Raw genomic sequence first — 15,864 nt, 5'->3', positions numbered from 1 at the left:
AACTCCCTGAGAAGCCATGTCATGTAATTATACGTTAATAATTAATTGCGTTAAACATTAGGAGAACGCATACTATTCGTGCCGCTTCTTTCTGGATGCTGTGCTATTTCAGGGTTTGGGCGCCATCTTGGACTCATGGCTGACCACTTGCCTTGATTTCATGCGAGAGCTTTGAATTCCGCTGGCTAAGGGAAGCCCCGCGGGTTGACTTGCTTCGGTCTGGATGCCATATTATTTCACTAGAAATCAAACACACTTTACAAATCCACGATTATTACTAGTTTCATAAATTATAATAATTTATTATTACACTACTATGTATTGAATAGAGAGTATGTAACCAATCCCTTGAAATTCAAATGACAATGGTGTGACAGCCATGATTGTTGGTTTACCATAACAAAAAAGAAGCTAATGAGACATCTTTTGTTGATAGCACACCAACATGGCGACAATGAAAGAAAATTATTTATGGGTTGATCAAATGACAGCACTTTCAGACCATCCGTTAACATCACATAACTTAATTAAAACTAATTTACTCAATGTCCCAAAACATTTTTAGAAGAGTGAAACAACTTTGTTTCTTTTTTGCTCTCCAAAGAATCTCTTCATTTTTCGTATGTAAACATGCTTCCATCCATGTAACTATCGATTATGTGTATTGCTTCTCCTTAAAACCTCTCATTTCAAGAAACAAAAAACTTCACAATACTGTAAGCTTTTAAGCTCTTGCTGAAACAAGGTAAAACTTATTGATTCAGCTGCTACTGATTTAAATTTAATTTTATTTTGAAGGGAAGGAGGAGGGGTTAAATTGAGCAACTTTTGCCTTGTTATACCCAACAATTTTAACTCCAATGATAAATTAACAGTTTGTAAGGGAAAATACTGCCTGTTATAGACTCAAATCTTCTAGATTACATCAAGATTAAGGACAGTGTTTCCTAATACAGAACTATTTTTGCACAGTTTATGACTAAATGAAAAGCAATGTATGGCGTTTGATTCCAAACTGAAGTTTTATTATCTCGGAAAAATGCAGGGTTCCTCCCAATTTTCTTTTTAAATACCAAGAGCACTTCCTAACTTCTGCTTTCTCTGCGTAGCTTTAAACTGCCCAAAAATAACCCGGACATGTATTAGTAGGCACCACCCATAGCAAACCTGAGTATCCCGAGATGCGCAGAACATATGCGCAGCAACAAAAGTGGGCACCATCCTTAAAAGACAATGTCTTTTATTGAATTGTGCCTCACAAAGGTATTGTGAGTTGAAACATCCTAAAATATTGTTGGACTACAAAAACTATGGAAAAATAGAAAAGTTTCATCTAAGGAAAGCATCATGATTCTGTTGTCGACTTGTAGTTCCCTCACTTTTCTTATGACCTCAATGTCTGATAAGTAGTGATAATAAAGTGCCCCTAACCCTTCAATTGTTTTCTTTTGGTAGATTTCCATATCTGTGGAGAACTCATTTTCGAAAATTTTTTTTAGAAACATTGAATCCTTTTTTTTTTACGAGCGCTAAAAGTTACTGAAATTTTTAAATTTTTGCGCGCTTTAAGCCCTGCTGGACAAATTTTTGTCTCATGGGCTCATTAGGAACGAGCCCATGAGAAGCGTCCGATATTTGACACTTTCTTAGCTTTGACGTGAGAAAAGGACACCATTCCAAAGCACAAAGGTCTCGGATCGTTATCAGAAGGAATCTTATGCATGCTGATTCCTTTCTCTACATTTCGAGAGTTGCTGCATCCAAAAACCACACATTTTTCAACCATTTTCTCTGTTTACAATTGAAGCATTACTGCGAATCTTCGGATATTTTTGCACGATGGCCTTTTCTTATGTCACGCTCCATATTTGGACACATTTGGCCGAGTGGGGGACTAATGCGAACGATAGGTGAAAATATCGACAAGACTGCCTTTACTTCTAGCGCTCGTAAAAAAAAAAAAGGATTCAATATTTCTCAAAAAATTGTTCGAAAATGAGTTCTTGAAAGATATGGAAATCTACCAAAAGAAAACAAATTGAAGGGTTAGGGGCACTTTAAGGGAATTCAGGTGATTGTCACTTCTGGAACTTGAAGAGTTCAAAGTACTTTTCATTCCTTATTAATTAACAGCTCTTTGCTTGGTGAAAGAGCTTGAAGATATTCACGAGTGGAAACATGATTACCGCACCAATACAAGAGCCTGTCTGTATACTGACGCCACACCAAAACAATGCTCGATAACCATGGTTACGCATCATCATTGAGATGGACAGTTTAGTGTAGCTGATCAGAATGCCACTTATGATGCTGACAAGAATCTGCAGTTAAAAAAATTATAATAAAGAGGGAAAGTCAAAAATGAAATTATAGCAAAATTTGCTCCCCTCTGGGCCAAACAAACTCCCTACTAGCTAGCAAAAATTATACTTCCAACTGAAAAAATCAAGAAATTATGGACATGGTTTCTGTTTGCTACAATCAATGAGCTAGGGTGACCTTTTTGCTTGCCTTAGGGGATGGTTGTGAAGGTTTTGTTAGCAGGCGCAACCAAAACTAGAAATTACACCCGGGGGGAGGTGAAATCTGACCCTGGCAAAAGTGAAAGGAGTGTTTATGAAAGCTCAACCATTACAATGCTGATTACAATGTTTCCTGTCAGCTTTTACCCGGGTTCTAACATAGCTGTAGACACTTTAGATGCCAGTCCCCATAAGCAATGATAAACCATAACTTTTAACCCAGGGCCAAGTTGTTCAAAGTCTGATCAAGCTAAACCTGGGTTAACATGAACTTTGGTTCGAGTTTAATAATTTACTAATCAATACGATTCTTCCAAAGATTTTTGGCCCTCAGTTTTGACCTAGACTTCTCTTTACCTTGAGCTTGAAACTAGCCTTTAAAGCCATTTTTAACGAGCGAAATAAAAACCTTGATTAACTTTTAATCGTAGATAAGCTGTAATCGGCTTTCGAACAACCCAGCCCAGAAAGGTACAACAACAACCTTGGTTATTTTATATGGCGGCCAAGAGTCCGAGGTCCCCCCTGACACACTCTTCAACTTGCACAATGCTAAACCCAGTCCATGACAATGATTCTGATAGTGTAAGGGAAAGTACAGCAAATTATATGTGCCATTAGAAAGAAAAAACAATGACTATTCAAGTGTCTGAAGTATTTAGCACTGTAGCACTAATTGGGGACACTTAATAAATCAGTGAAATAAATATACCATTAACTGAACATAACCTTTGTTAAAAATCCCAACTGGTGGATGGCAAACCAGTTGGCTACATGTATTTACAAAGTGTGGCCTTGGATTTGAAAATGTGACTTGACCATGAAACAGATCCAAGTGGTCAGAGCGGGAATTGAACCTGGGACCTCCAGATAACAAGTGTGGTGCCACAGGTTTTTATGGACTCTTTTATAGACCCCAGCACCCTGACAACAAATCCATACTTACTATTATAACGCTGCCAACATCTGAATTATAAAGTGGTGGAGTTGGGCTCATTGAAGCCAATACGAGGATGTAACCACTAAGAACTGTGTAGACACTGGCAAATACAGTAACCAGCCTGGAAGAAGAACAGGGAATCCACAGCGCAACAAAGCAAGTCAAAGCACTGGCAATACTGGACAGTGTGGCAACTGTGGATTAAAATTGATAGACAGATGTTAAGATATTGGTTCAGTGAGTCGAACTTGAATCACTCATTGGAAATCATGCCCAGATTGATCCCAGCGAGGCCCCAAGGGGGGGTACTCGGGTATATTAGTGACGGGGACGTGCGAAGACCTTTTTTGGGTTTGAAATTCTCGGCTTGGGACTTTTTTTGGGTTTGAAATTTTCTAGTGGACTTTTTTTGCCCTTAAGATTTTGGCAAGGACTTTTTTGGGGTTGATGAAAATACTGCCCTACCATTCTTGATTTTGTGATATAAAAAGAGACGAGATGTTCCCGTTTTTGGTTTTCCTGAACAAAGATATATTGCGCTCGACTTTGAAAAATGACTGCAGTCTGCTTAAAGTTTTGTGACAGATGCACGAGGAATGAATTAAGTCGGACACATGAAATATCTCACATTCTCTTGGTGTTTTGTACTTTTATTGTTTTTGATACTTAAAAAATTTGGACTTTTTTTGGGTTTTCCTTAGCGTGACGGGACTTTTTTTGGGTTTCAAAATTTGGCCTCATTCGCACCTCCCCGTAACTAATATACCCGAGTCCCCCCCCCCCCCCCCCCCTGGGAGCGAGGCCTCTGTCCAGAACAATACCGGTATATTGGGCCAGGATTGTAGAAAACACAGGATTTAATTAAAAATTAAGGTGCCAATTAACTCTTACTACTAGTATGATGAGATTGCAGGGAAACCGTGGGATGGTAGGTTGGTAAAGTCACTTTTGGGCACTTGGGGCTTTTGATCAAAAGTTTGGCTCTAGTTGTTCAAAGAGCAGATAACCTTATCCAGTGGATAAAATGCATTAGTTGGAGTACATTTGAAAGGGTGCCTGCCAGGAAAAAAGCTCTAAGTTACTTCTGTTTAATTACCAGATTCTCCTTCCAAATTGCCTTGTATTTGCTTGTGCAACAAAAGGCGGATTTTACCTCATATCAAAAGTCCACACTCCCCTTCATAATTTTATCCAGTGGATGGTGACTAATCCACTAGATATAATCTGCTCTCTGAACAACTGGGGTCAGTGCTACCTTGCTATCAATATGCAAATTCTCCTCACTGCTCTCCATTTGTTTCTTATGGTACTAGTTGGGAGAATTTGTTTAAACATCAAGATATTTTGTCTCTGGTGATCATCTCCTTTCTTCTCATAATATGTATGCTTGAAAACATAATGACATTGTAGGGAGAATTTAGATGGTGGTCACTATTGAGGTTTAAAGAGTTGAAAGGAGCAGTCCCATATGCCTCCCCCCTCTCATTCAGGGTGCCATCCTCCCCCTCCCTCGCCTGTCTCCCCCACCCCCCTTCTAGACTGCTTGCAGTCCATTTATCTCTTGAAGTTTGTGTAGTGATATAAACAGTGAAAAATGGGACGAGGAGCCAATTGGTAGAAGAAAGCGCGCACGAGAATTGATCCCTTCTCGTTCATGCTCCTATTGTAGCTCGCGCTTGACGGATTGATTACACTGGACAAATCTTAAGAGAAAAGGTGGACTGCAAGCAGTTTGCCCCCCTTCTCAGTCAGGGTGGTGGAATTAAGTCATGTTGACTCTAGAAGAAACTAAATTTGTTTGTTACCTAAGTGGTATGTCTTATCGCCATACGGGCCACTGGCATATGCTTGAATTGACGGCAAAACACCATTGGACAAGCAATTTATCCATGCTTGAACACATAGGAGATAAATTGTTGGTCTGTTCATTTCACACCTTGATGTCTGGCTGTTATTCAGTTTACTGCTTATGTAAGAATCCTGAGGTTTGTCATTAGTGCTGCTTGCGCCCTCAAAGAATTCGCCAAAAAGTGGCCGATTTTCACTGTCACTGTCTGTACTTTGATTTTGCGTTACATGCTGTCTTTTAGCCACTGGTAAATAATTTAAAGCCAAAAACGCCAGTCCACATACAATCATCATTGCAAACAGGAAGAAGAAAAATCCTTCTGGACCAAATCTCAGTCCGTCATCTTTTGTAACGTGCTTATTAGAAGAGGTATTAGTTGCATTTGAGTTGCAGTTTCCGCCTCCACTGTTTATGCCCTGACCGAGGGCCACAAAAGCGGGAAGAAGACCACTGGATGTTTCACCAACGAACAGAGCAGTTATGTAAGAAGAAGGAAAGATGGACATGAAGGTCAGAAAAACCACAGACGACGTACAATCAACTATGGCCAAGAAAAACGATAGGATAAAGAGAACAACACTGTGATCTTCACCGCCGATGTAACTTGTTTTATTCCAGTAAACTCCGAGCAAAGCACAGGAAACTGCTCCGATTGAAATAATCAAAGGAATCGCCGATTTCTCGTGTACTTTTGCCGGGAAAAAATGGTTCCCTACTGCGTAAATGACTGGACCGATGTTAGCCAACTGGAATATTACCGCCAGGTACGATGGAAGATTCCATTTTTCTGGTGCATCTTTTACCAAAACTGGTAGCTCGACCCACAAACCGTTCACAGCTATCCACGAGCCTAAACCAAACAAGCAAATCAGTGCGAAGGTCGACCAGGAAATGTTGCTTTTGCAGAGGAATTCCTTCCAGCGGATCCTTACACTTGTTTCTGAGTTTTCCATAACTTAGGCTGCCAGTTAATTGTCTTTATTTTCTTCAGCGAAGCAGGCTAGGCTTATTACATAATCAACAAGTCTTTTCCATTTACAGTTTGCGTGACTCTCTTTTTTTTTGAAAGTTCTTATGAAGTTATGTATCAGCCAGCGGTCACCGTTCTAAACGATTGTTTTTGATTGTAAAACTACACCAAAATTACCTTTCACGGACAACTTTCCCAGGCCTTCACGGCCAACAGAGGCTCTGAGATTCTATCCAAGGCCATGTTTTTGAATATTGGTATTGGTTTTTATCGACAAAACTCATTACCACCTTAATTTTCTCTGGTCTTGTTGTTTGGTTAAGATTCGAGCGTTGCTGAGCCGACTGACGCATGACGTTTCCTGACCATAAACAGACCTAGACCAATTTAGAAGCGAGATCTGATCAGTTTATTGTCAGATTTGGTGTTCAGTCTCTGGTACTAGTGGTGCTAGTGACGCGCAGAGTGAGGAGTTGGGTTTTGGGAGACTGGGCAACGCCCAGCTTTGGCCAAAACTTTAGATCATGGTACTCATACCATGCACACAAGTCGCTCAAGGTCAGATGGTGACTATATGGAGGGTCAGGGTTAGGGTTATGTGGGTAACCTTATGGTACCTTACCATGAATTACCTGATCAGAGACTGCAGGAAGGTAAAGAGAAGTCTAAGGGGCGGACCATTAGAAATCACGGAAGGGGGGTGGGGGGGGGGGGGGTGACAATTCCCAAAAACAAATTCCTGCAAAGGAAAATTGCCAAAAAAAAAAAATTCCTGCAAGGAGTTCACCATCCAAAAAAAATTGGTGACTCTTTGAAGATTTCTCGTAGGCCTGAAAGGCTGGCTTTGTATTAAGCGCCATTTTCCTATTAAAACATGTTTGAGGTTGAGCACGAGGGTTGATATTGTTACAAAAGGCAAAATTTGTCTGGGGGTGTTGTCTTTTTGCTTCAATGCCGATTACCTTCCTACAAATTTGACATCTGATAATTTTTTTTAATCAGATTATTTGGGTAGCCTCTAACAAGGAGTCGTGATTTAAACTTTTTAATATTTTTCTCAAATGTTGTTATTGAGGAGTTTGTTCGTAGGAGTCTTAGTGCTTCACCTTTAACAAATCTTTTTTTGACTCCTGGTGGGTGCCTAGAGGAAAAATGCGTGTATTGACAAAGGTTTCAGTCCAGTATGGAATGGTGATGGAATCGATTGCCTTTGTATACAACTTTATCCAGAAATGTAGTCTCAGCATTTGAGATTTCAGCCATAAATTTGATTCTTGGATCATATGAGTTTGCTTGTTCGATGAACCGTTCTATATCGTGTAAATTACTAGTGCACCACAGCGGAAAGATATCGTCAATGTAACGTTTCCAAACCAAACCTGTTTCCAAACTGTAGGTTTTACGGCGACGCTTTGGCTATCAATTTGTGTTTCAATGTCGGCCATAAAAATGTTTGCAAAAGCAACGGCCATCTTTGTGCCCATGGCAGTACCGTGGATTTGGAGGTAGTTCCTTCCATTGAATTGAAAATAATTTTCGTTGAGAATGAGTGTTAGCGTTTCTCTCAGGTATCGGGTGGGAATGGCAGGGTTGTTGCTGTAAAAATTATCGTATGCTTTGTGAACTCTTTGAAGCACGATCCATTTGTCGATTGGACAATTAAGACGTTTTTCTCTTCGACCGAGAAAACAACACTGAACATACGTACTATATTGCCTTCGAACTTCTCACGCTTTTCGCTTTTGAGTTCAACTGTAATTAAAAAATGGTACCGACCAACACGACGAAGCAGAGTTTCCTTGACAAGTGAAAAAAAGATGCCTCGAGTCATGAGGTGCGATACATTTAGTACCTCATTTCTTTCTCGATAGTCGCGATACTTGAATTTCGCGAAAATCGAGACCCCAAAGAGAGTGTCACCTTGAGCGGCACTGTAATTAAACTGTGCGGAGCTTTGTATGCCTTTAATATTAAAAGAAGTTCTGTCGAAAAAAAAAGTCGTGCAGAGCTTCCACGTCGAAAAAAAAATTCATGCAGACAAATTAGACTAAAAAGAAAAATTCATCCACTGAAAAATTTTTACCCCTCCCTCCCGCGATTTGTAATGGTCCGCCCCGAAGTCAAAACTGAAGAATAAGTCTTTCGGGAAAATTTATTTATTAGAATTAAAACTCGAATCAAAGTTCACCTTAACCCTGGATTAGTGGGATTACCGTTATCGGGCTTTGAACAACTGGGCCTTGGTTACTTCAATGTGTTGTTTGTGTCCGCTGTGATTACTTTCGTCATGGTTTCACGACACAAACCGCTCTATCTACGGTTGATTTTCGAATCACGATAGAAGAAATTCAACGCCAAACAGATGCAAAACTTTAGTACAGCATTCCACTTTATTACGACAGGTCGTAAAATACAGGTGTTGATTATTTAACAATTATTCACCACGAGCGTTCGTTGGATGTGGGGTCACAGATAGCCATCGAGGTGCGTAGCGCCAAGTTGGCTATAATCATCTCATATCCAACAAGCGTGAGTGGAATACTTGTTTTATTAAAAACAACCAAGAAATATTGCTAGATCTTGTTGATTTCGCTTTGCAAGAACAACCAAAAGACAATTTAATGGTCTCTATTTCTCGGGCATGGTATAAAATGGCTCATGTACCATGGCCGCTAAGCCAATTAAATCCCTGGAATTGCATAATAAAATAATCCAGTTTTTTATAATCAGACATTGTTACCCCGAATATATTTTCAACAATTGCTGCTTTTAGAAACGTTCAATTACAAACCAAACACAGCAAAACTAACTGTTGAAAGCGGAACGCAGAGAGCCAGTCTCATCGTAATCTTCTATGAACAAATTCAATGACAGGATCCGCTGTTTCTGTGTATCATTCAAACTGATCTTCTAGTAACGTCAAGTGATCTTTAAAGTTCTTCCATTTCTCAAGTATCTCATGTAGTTATTTTAAGCGTAGAAATATACAATCAAACAATGAAATTCCCCTCAAAACTAGGAAGTCTTTGGCAATTACTTTAACATTCAAATGAAAGCTACTGAGCAGTACTTTCCTGTGGTGCTGTTTATTATGCTGTACAAGGTGTTTCTAACTGTTGAGTCTGTGGATGAGATCCTAAAGTGTGACCATTCAAATGAAAGCTATTGAGCAGTACTTTCCTATGGTGCTGTTTATCATGCTGTACAAGGTGGTTCTAACTTTGAGTCTGTGGATGAAATTTTAAAGTGTGACCATTCAAATGAAAGCTACGGAGCAGTACTTTTCTCTGGAACGGTTTATTATGCTTACAAAGAAGTTATAAACGAATACTTTTGAACTTTAATACCAATACTTTTTCAAGTTATATGAAAACAGCACTACATTTTGACCATTTAATCGAAAGCTTCTGAGCAGTACTTCCCTGTGATGTCATTATTATGTGAAGTTGTGTGTGAACGAAATTCTGTATGTGTGACCCTTATAAAATAATTTAACTAAGAAGTCCAAATGTGATGTACAGTAGTATCTGACCGTCAAACAACAATGTGAATAAGGAACGTACAGAGTGGTATGACCCAGGTTAAGAGCCATTGTATTGTTTAATGAACGTGCTAGTATAGACTTGAGTCCATGTTCAGAGTTTCTTCATAGAGGCTTCGATCTGAAGCTCTTTTCTTTGATGGAGATGAGGCTGCCTTTGCAGTGTTCTTTGACTCCACAACACAAGTACGGTTTTTCATTCAACACCATCAAGTTGGTAAACTTGGAATCACTTATCCTCTTTAACTGGATACACGTACTCCACAACCTCTTCGCCTTGGGCATGCGCATCAATATCTACAACTGGAACTAAATAAAAAGAACGAGCTTCTGATCAGTGCCACAGGAATCCCAGGTGTGACAGTCCCTTAGACAGTACATAAGGAGTGGACAGATTGCTCCTTATGCTGAATTATGCTGTGCAAGGTGGTTGACGAAATCATTGAAAAGTGTGAACATTCAAATGATGAATGTCGTTTGTGGTTGAAATTCTTGAGTGTGAAAATGTTGCACAAAAAGTTGATTTTTATCACCCGAGCTGACAAGAAAAAATCGGCCACCGTAAAGAGATTCAAACACTGAAGTTTTGAGCGCTAGACATCACCGATACATTACCACAATTTCTTTAGCAACCAACCCGTTTATTTATCGAGTTTTTGTTTCTTTTAGTGATATTCGTTTTTCAGTGATTCACGAGTGGATTTTTTTCCTTTTTTAAAAGAAGGAAATCCCAACAGATTACTTACTTTTCTGTGGATCAATTGGCGATTCTGACCGGGATCTGCTTCTGTGTCGCCTAAAGAATAATGAGATGTAACGAATTATCGTTGAGGAAAAAGAACAACATACAAAAATAACTAGGGCGTTTCTCAATCGAGTGTCGAAAGTAAATTGCGTTTGCTTTAGGTTTTCTTTAATACGTTATGAGATTGGTTGGCACTTAACAACCAATGAGAAGCAAATCCCAAACCAATCGTGCCTCGTTCGCATGCGTTTTCCCGCGCGTGACGCGGGCGACAGATATTTGCTTTGAATTCTGATTGGCTTATTGCGCTGTTTGCGCCTCCTGTGATTGGCTCAGAGTAATAACTTTGGTTTTGGTTTTAGAAAACCACTCTATCGTGCAACGAACAGCAACACAAAAACTGAAGGGGTTTATTCGGAAGCATACGACAAATGAATGTCCACCCTCATTAAATGGTCTCATTCATTGATATAATTCTAGTTAGGTTATAAGCCTCTGATCTATTTACAACAGTTCCTCCTTTTGTTATTGAGCATACATTCAGCGCATTTCGGGATAGTCCGAGAAACTCGGGTTTCTTAAGGACGGTGCCTACTAAAGCAAAGATATTCTTGCGCAGTTTATGACTATGCGGGAAAACTAGATCTTAGCAAGGGCTTTTTGAGAATCCAAAAAGAAAATTTCTGGTAACCACGCAGTTTTCAAGGATAATGAAGCTTCAATTCGGTCTAAAATGCCACACATTGCTATGTATTTTAGTGCTTCTTAAAGTTATTGTTGTTTAATTATCTAGGAGAATCTACGGTAACCCACAATTTTCGTTTTGGATTCCAGCAGCTCAAATAGATCTGTGGAAGGTGGTACCATCCTTAAATCCCTATCTGTCCCTTGCAACGTTCACTTATGAGAACCTCTCTTACCTCCGTTGCGGCGATCGAGATACACTTCTTCGTCTTCCTGAGAATAAAAAGTAAACATTTGTTTGAAGATAATCTGTAGGTTAGCAAGTTTCATAGGCAATAAAACAGGACATCCATATTTTGCCACCGGGTGGCCCATAGTCTGGATGAAATCCTAAAGTGTGATCATTTAAATGAAAGCTACTGAGCAGTACTTTCCTTTTATACGGTTCATTTTGCTGTACAAGGTGGTTCTAACTTTTGAGTCAGCGTGTATATTGAATTGAAAGCCGTTGATAAGCAAAATCCTTTGATGCAGTTACCTCTCGGAGAAGACGATCGACTCCTGTCATATATATCTCTTTCTCTCTCTCTAAACACAAAAAAGTAAAGTAAATAAGTAAAAGTAAAGTAATAGATTCACACTGAGAATCTCTTCTCAAGGTGCGTGTATACCGCAGACTACAGCTTACACGCCGTGTTGGCAAACTCACATTGACGTGTGTTAACGTTGCAATGGCAGTTAGCCAACAGGTTGGTAAAAACAGGATCTCTCCGCCTAAGTTTTTCAACAATCGGACTTACCGATCACGCCACTTTCGTTGCATCTCACGCAAATCATCCTCCCGCTCCTGTGAAAATGAAACAAAAAGCAAAGCACGAGACAATCAATAACCAACTCCGCTTGGCAAAGTAATCAAGGTACGCAATACACTTCGATTGGAGCAGGGACAGCGCAGTCAAATACCTCAAAAACAAACTTTTGACAATTCCAATTCGATTTCGCCTGAGTGTCCCCATTTAGAAGCTGTTTGCATGTAGGGAGGAAGATCCTAGAAGGCGGATCACCCTAGCGCCATATATTTTCTGCATCCAGTTTACATGCAAAAGGTTGTACTTGACCCTAGCGCTAGGATCTTTCTAGCGATAGGATCTTCCTAGCTGAGAGATGGGAAGATCGTAGCTCCATGTAAACTACCTTCGCTTGGAAGGTCCTAGTACTAGGGACAAAAAAACGAACAAACAAGGCGGAGGCCGGGCGTTCAGCTGTTAAAGACCGACAATTTTTCTTCTCCACTTGGTAGCCACTCCGACCGAGATTTCTGAATGCAAACCAAACGAAAAGTTGTTTCGCCTTCTAGAATCTTCCTCCCTCCATGTAAACAACCCCTTAGTTCTCTGAATTTTTATTTATTTATGTCGAGGGAAAGTGAATTTAAGAAATGATCAAACGATGATATAAACGCCAGATGGCCGCGCATTTGATTATATCTATATAGATACTTTCGCGTTAAAAATTTTTAAATTATTAAATTATTATTATGACATGATGTTTTTACCCGTCTTTCTTGTTCTTTCACTTCTCGTTTTCTTCTATCTTCCTTTTTGTCCGTTTTTACTGCAAACAAATGGAAAAATTATATTGAAATCGTAGACAGTGATACCAGCAAACAGCTGACCAAGCCATGTAACAAAATGATAACTTACACTGCTTGTTTAGCATCATCTGCATTCGTTTCTTCATCTTTTCCTGAGTGCTCATCTGCAAATAACAGGCAACTACAATATGCAATGCAATGCAATATGTAATGTAATTTGGCAATACGCAAAGTGATATGGTGCGTTCCACGCGACATATGAGTGTAAAGAAAAGATGACGATGCATGTAGTATGCAATATGTAATGCAATACGCAATCTAATATGCAATACAATATGCAATATCCAATGCAACACACAATGTAACTTGGCTTTATGCAAAGCAATATGAAGCGTTCCATCTGACATACGCGCCTTAAGGAAAGATGACGATGAATTTAGTATACAATATGTAATGCAATACAATATGTAATATGAGATGCAATACACAATGTAATTTGGCAATATTCATAGTAATATGATGCGTTCAATCTGACATACGGGCTTTAAGAAAAGATGACGATAAATGTACTATGCAATATGTGATGCAATATGCAATCTAATAAGGAATACAATATGCAATTCAATACTCAATGTAATTTGGCATAATGCAAGGTAATATGGTGCGTTCCCTGCGACATACGGGCATGAAGAAAAGATGACAATAATGTAGTATGCAATACGCAATGTACTTTGGCAATATGCAAAGTTATATGATACGTTCCATGCAACATATAGGAGTTACGAAAATATGATGACAAATGTAGTGTGCAATATGTAGGTTAAAATACAATGCAATGTGTAACACAATATGGAATGCAATCTCAAAAATATAAGCAATGCAAAAAAACCAACACTTTGTTAACAAGGGATGGAGTAAATCATTAAACCACATAACAATATCAGTTAAAATGCTATAAAACAATCGCTTACCTTGTCTTTACTGCCTGACGAGGGCGTTGGTTTGTTTTTCAACAACCTAAGTTTGAAGAATTAATATTCAATTTTAATTAATATTAACGTTTACATAAATAGAGCCTACCTGCCGAACTGTGGTATGCCTCAATCATGGTTGCCAAAAACAGAAACGCTCGGAAAGCACTACAAAGAGAAATCTACCCACACGTTTGCGGTGGTTTGCAGAGTTCTTAGACCGCTTAAAACGCGTTTGCTATGAGCTTCAACCAACCCAAGACAAAGCTTACTTTTTCTATTCATCAGGAACAAAAACAGGCGATGCAACGTTTTGGAAAACTGTGTCACCAGCGTGGCTAGTACAAATCTCTGAAGTAACTACACTGGCATTAGTAACATGAGTAGCTGCTAGTTGGTTCCTGAAAAAGGTCTAACGCTCTTCAGTTCTCGTCTCTTTAATGTATTTCTTATAACCTGTGAAGAGAAGCCACATGTCCAATTTTTACGAGACAATGGTATTGCCTTGAAAGCTATTGAAAAATATCAACAGCCTCCAATACTTCTGTGTGAGTCCCGCTGTAACAGGGGCTGTTGGGGAATTTGGCTCCATGGCTAAGCGAGAGCTGCCCTGTTACGTTAGTTCCAAGATCTTTCTTACATTAAGTGGACCAGATCTTCTTCAAGGAACATAGTGTTTATTGCAGATCTTGACTCATTCTGTTACAGGCAGAACTCAGGAGCTTTTACTGAAGGGCAGTTGTCATATAAGACCCGTAGCCAATAGTATTTCGACAACTGAAATTCACTTGCGTAAGCTTAGCAAATGGAGGAAATTCTAAAGAAATTACCGTTGCGCGCCTTTACAAACCGAAGCTCATTTTAGTTCTTATTCGAAAGAATAGCAGGTTTTCAACACCTACAAGATTTACTTGACAGTTACAAAGGCTGCGATATTTTCTTAACTGAGTGAGATCTACTTTTACTGAAAAATGTCCCGTAATACCGCCATTCTCAACAACGCATTTTAACCTTTTCCAAATTTTAACTAAAAATCCCCTGATTTCAAAATGTGGCATACACAACTATAGACAAGTACAAAACCGTTTGAACATAACAAATGATCATTTCCTAAAGTACCAAAACAACCAAAAAACAGCAAGGACAACAAAAACGAAATATAGAAGTTAGGTACAAAACCAACTCACCCTAAAGCTTTAGTAGGAAGCCCTTTCCGATCCTTGCTGTCACTGTCACGCATACTGTCACGCTCTCGCCGATCACGGTCACGGTCACGGTCACGACTCCGGCTTCTGCTGCGACTGTGGTGTTTATACCTGTCACCACGGCCACCGTGACGGATCCTGTCACGCGACCGGCTTCTGTTGCGTGATCGGCTTCTGTCGCGTGACCTACTTCTATCACGGGATCTTTCACGATAATGCCGTCGATCGCGGTCACGTGACCGTGAACGTGTTCTACTCCTGTGTTTCTTGTGTGACTGTGATCTGTCACGCTCTTTCGACTTCTTGCGTTCTGAAGTACTATTGACGTTGATTTGCACAACAGCAAAGTTACATTAATGAGACAGAGACAAATACAAATAAAGGGAATAAGAAATAAGTACATAGAAATTCCACCATAAAGTTGTGGCAAATTAATAAATAGTATTAACATACCAAGGTTTGTGATGGCATAGCAATCGTCAACATTCAGGAATTGGTCATCACACATGCAAGTAGCATCAACAGGAAGATAAAGAAAAGAAAACCCAAATTAGCTAAAAATAAATATCCAAACCATAAAATACAAGAAAATTGTGAGCAGATAAGCCCAGGGTCGAAATAACTTCAAAGCTCTTTTGGAGAAGCAAGGGAAGGTGGAGGGGGTAGTTTCTCTAACAGTTTTAATAGAATGAATAGCCTCATATTAGTTATGCAGTCCTTTAAGACAATCATCTGGATGAGGTACTAAAGGGGTTGACTAATGTTCTCGCTATCCACAATAAACCCAACAACAATCTTCATTAACGAATGAGTGAAAAGATGGCATATTGCCCTATGGCAAGC

At 39.4% G+C, this 15,864-nt stretch overlaps 2 protein-coding genes across 2 annotated transcripts in view; both read right to left on the bottom strand.

Annotated features, from left to right (window-relative positions):
• Positions 1 to 1,982: 1,982 nt before the first annotated feature.
• LOC146481857 (solute carrier family 52, riboflavin transporter, member 3-B-like) lies at positions 1,983 to 6,391 on the bottom strand. The gene is made up of 3 exons (XM_085107804.1): positions 5,268 to 6,391; positions 3,469 to 3,656; positions 1,983 to 2,321 (listed from the first exon to the last, which is right to left on the bottom strand). Exons 1-3 carry the CDS (start codon positions 6,262 to 6,264, stop codon positions 2,127 to 2,129), a joined length of 1,380 nt encoding a protein of 459 aa, XP_084963930.1. The 5' UTR covers positions 6,265 to 6,391; the 3' UTR covers positions 1,983 to 2,126.
• A 2,261-nt stretch (positions 6,392 to 8,652) lies between these two features.
• The window catches only part of LOC146481856 (CLK4-associating serine/arginine rich protein-like), a 16,660-nt gene continuing 9,448 nt past the window's right edge, over positions 8,653 to 15,864 (bottom strand). Inside the window, exons 14-22 of the mRNA XM_085107886.1 lie at positions 15,004 to 15,339; positions 13,817 to 13,862; positions 12,955 to 13,009; positions 12,807 to 12,865; positions 12,052 to 12,098; positions 11,790 to 11,839; positions 11,488 to 11,524; positions 10,569 to 10,618; positions 8,653 to 10,131 (exon numbers count right to left, since the gene is read on the bottom strand). Coding sequence (XP_084964012.1) covers positions 10,052 to 10,131; positions 10,569 to 10,618; positions 11,488 to 11,524; positions 11,790 to 11,839; positions 12,052 to 12,098; positions 12,807 to 12,865; positions 12,955 to 13,009; positions 13,817 to 13,862; positions 15,004 to 15,339 — 760 coding nt within the window. The 3' untranslated portion in view covers positions 8,653 to 10,051. The remainder of the gene's footprint in view (positions 10,132 to 10,568; positions 10,619 to 11,487; positions 11,525 to 11,789; positions 11,840 to 12,051; positions 12,099 to 12,806; positions 12,866 to 12,954; positions 13,010 to 13,816; positions 13,863 to 15,003; positions 15,340 to 15,864) is intronic.

Source organism: Pavona decussata, unplaced genomic scaffold, assembly GCF_977016875.1.
Source record: "Pavona decussata unplaced genomic scaffold, jaPavDecu1.1 SCAFFOLD_48, whole genome shotgun sequence".
In the NCBI taxonomy this organism is placed as follows: Eukaryota; Metazoa; Cnidaria; class Anthozoa; order Scleractinia; family Agariciidae; genus Pavona; species Pavona decussata.
Note: the sequence above shows the minus strand (reverse complement) of the source record. Positions and strands in the feature narration are given on the sequence as shown.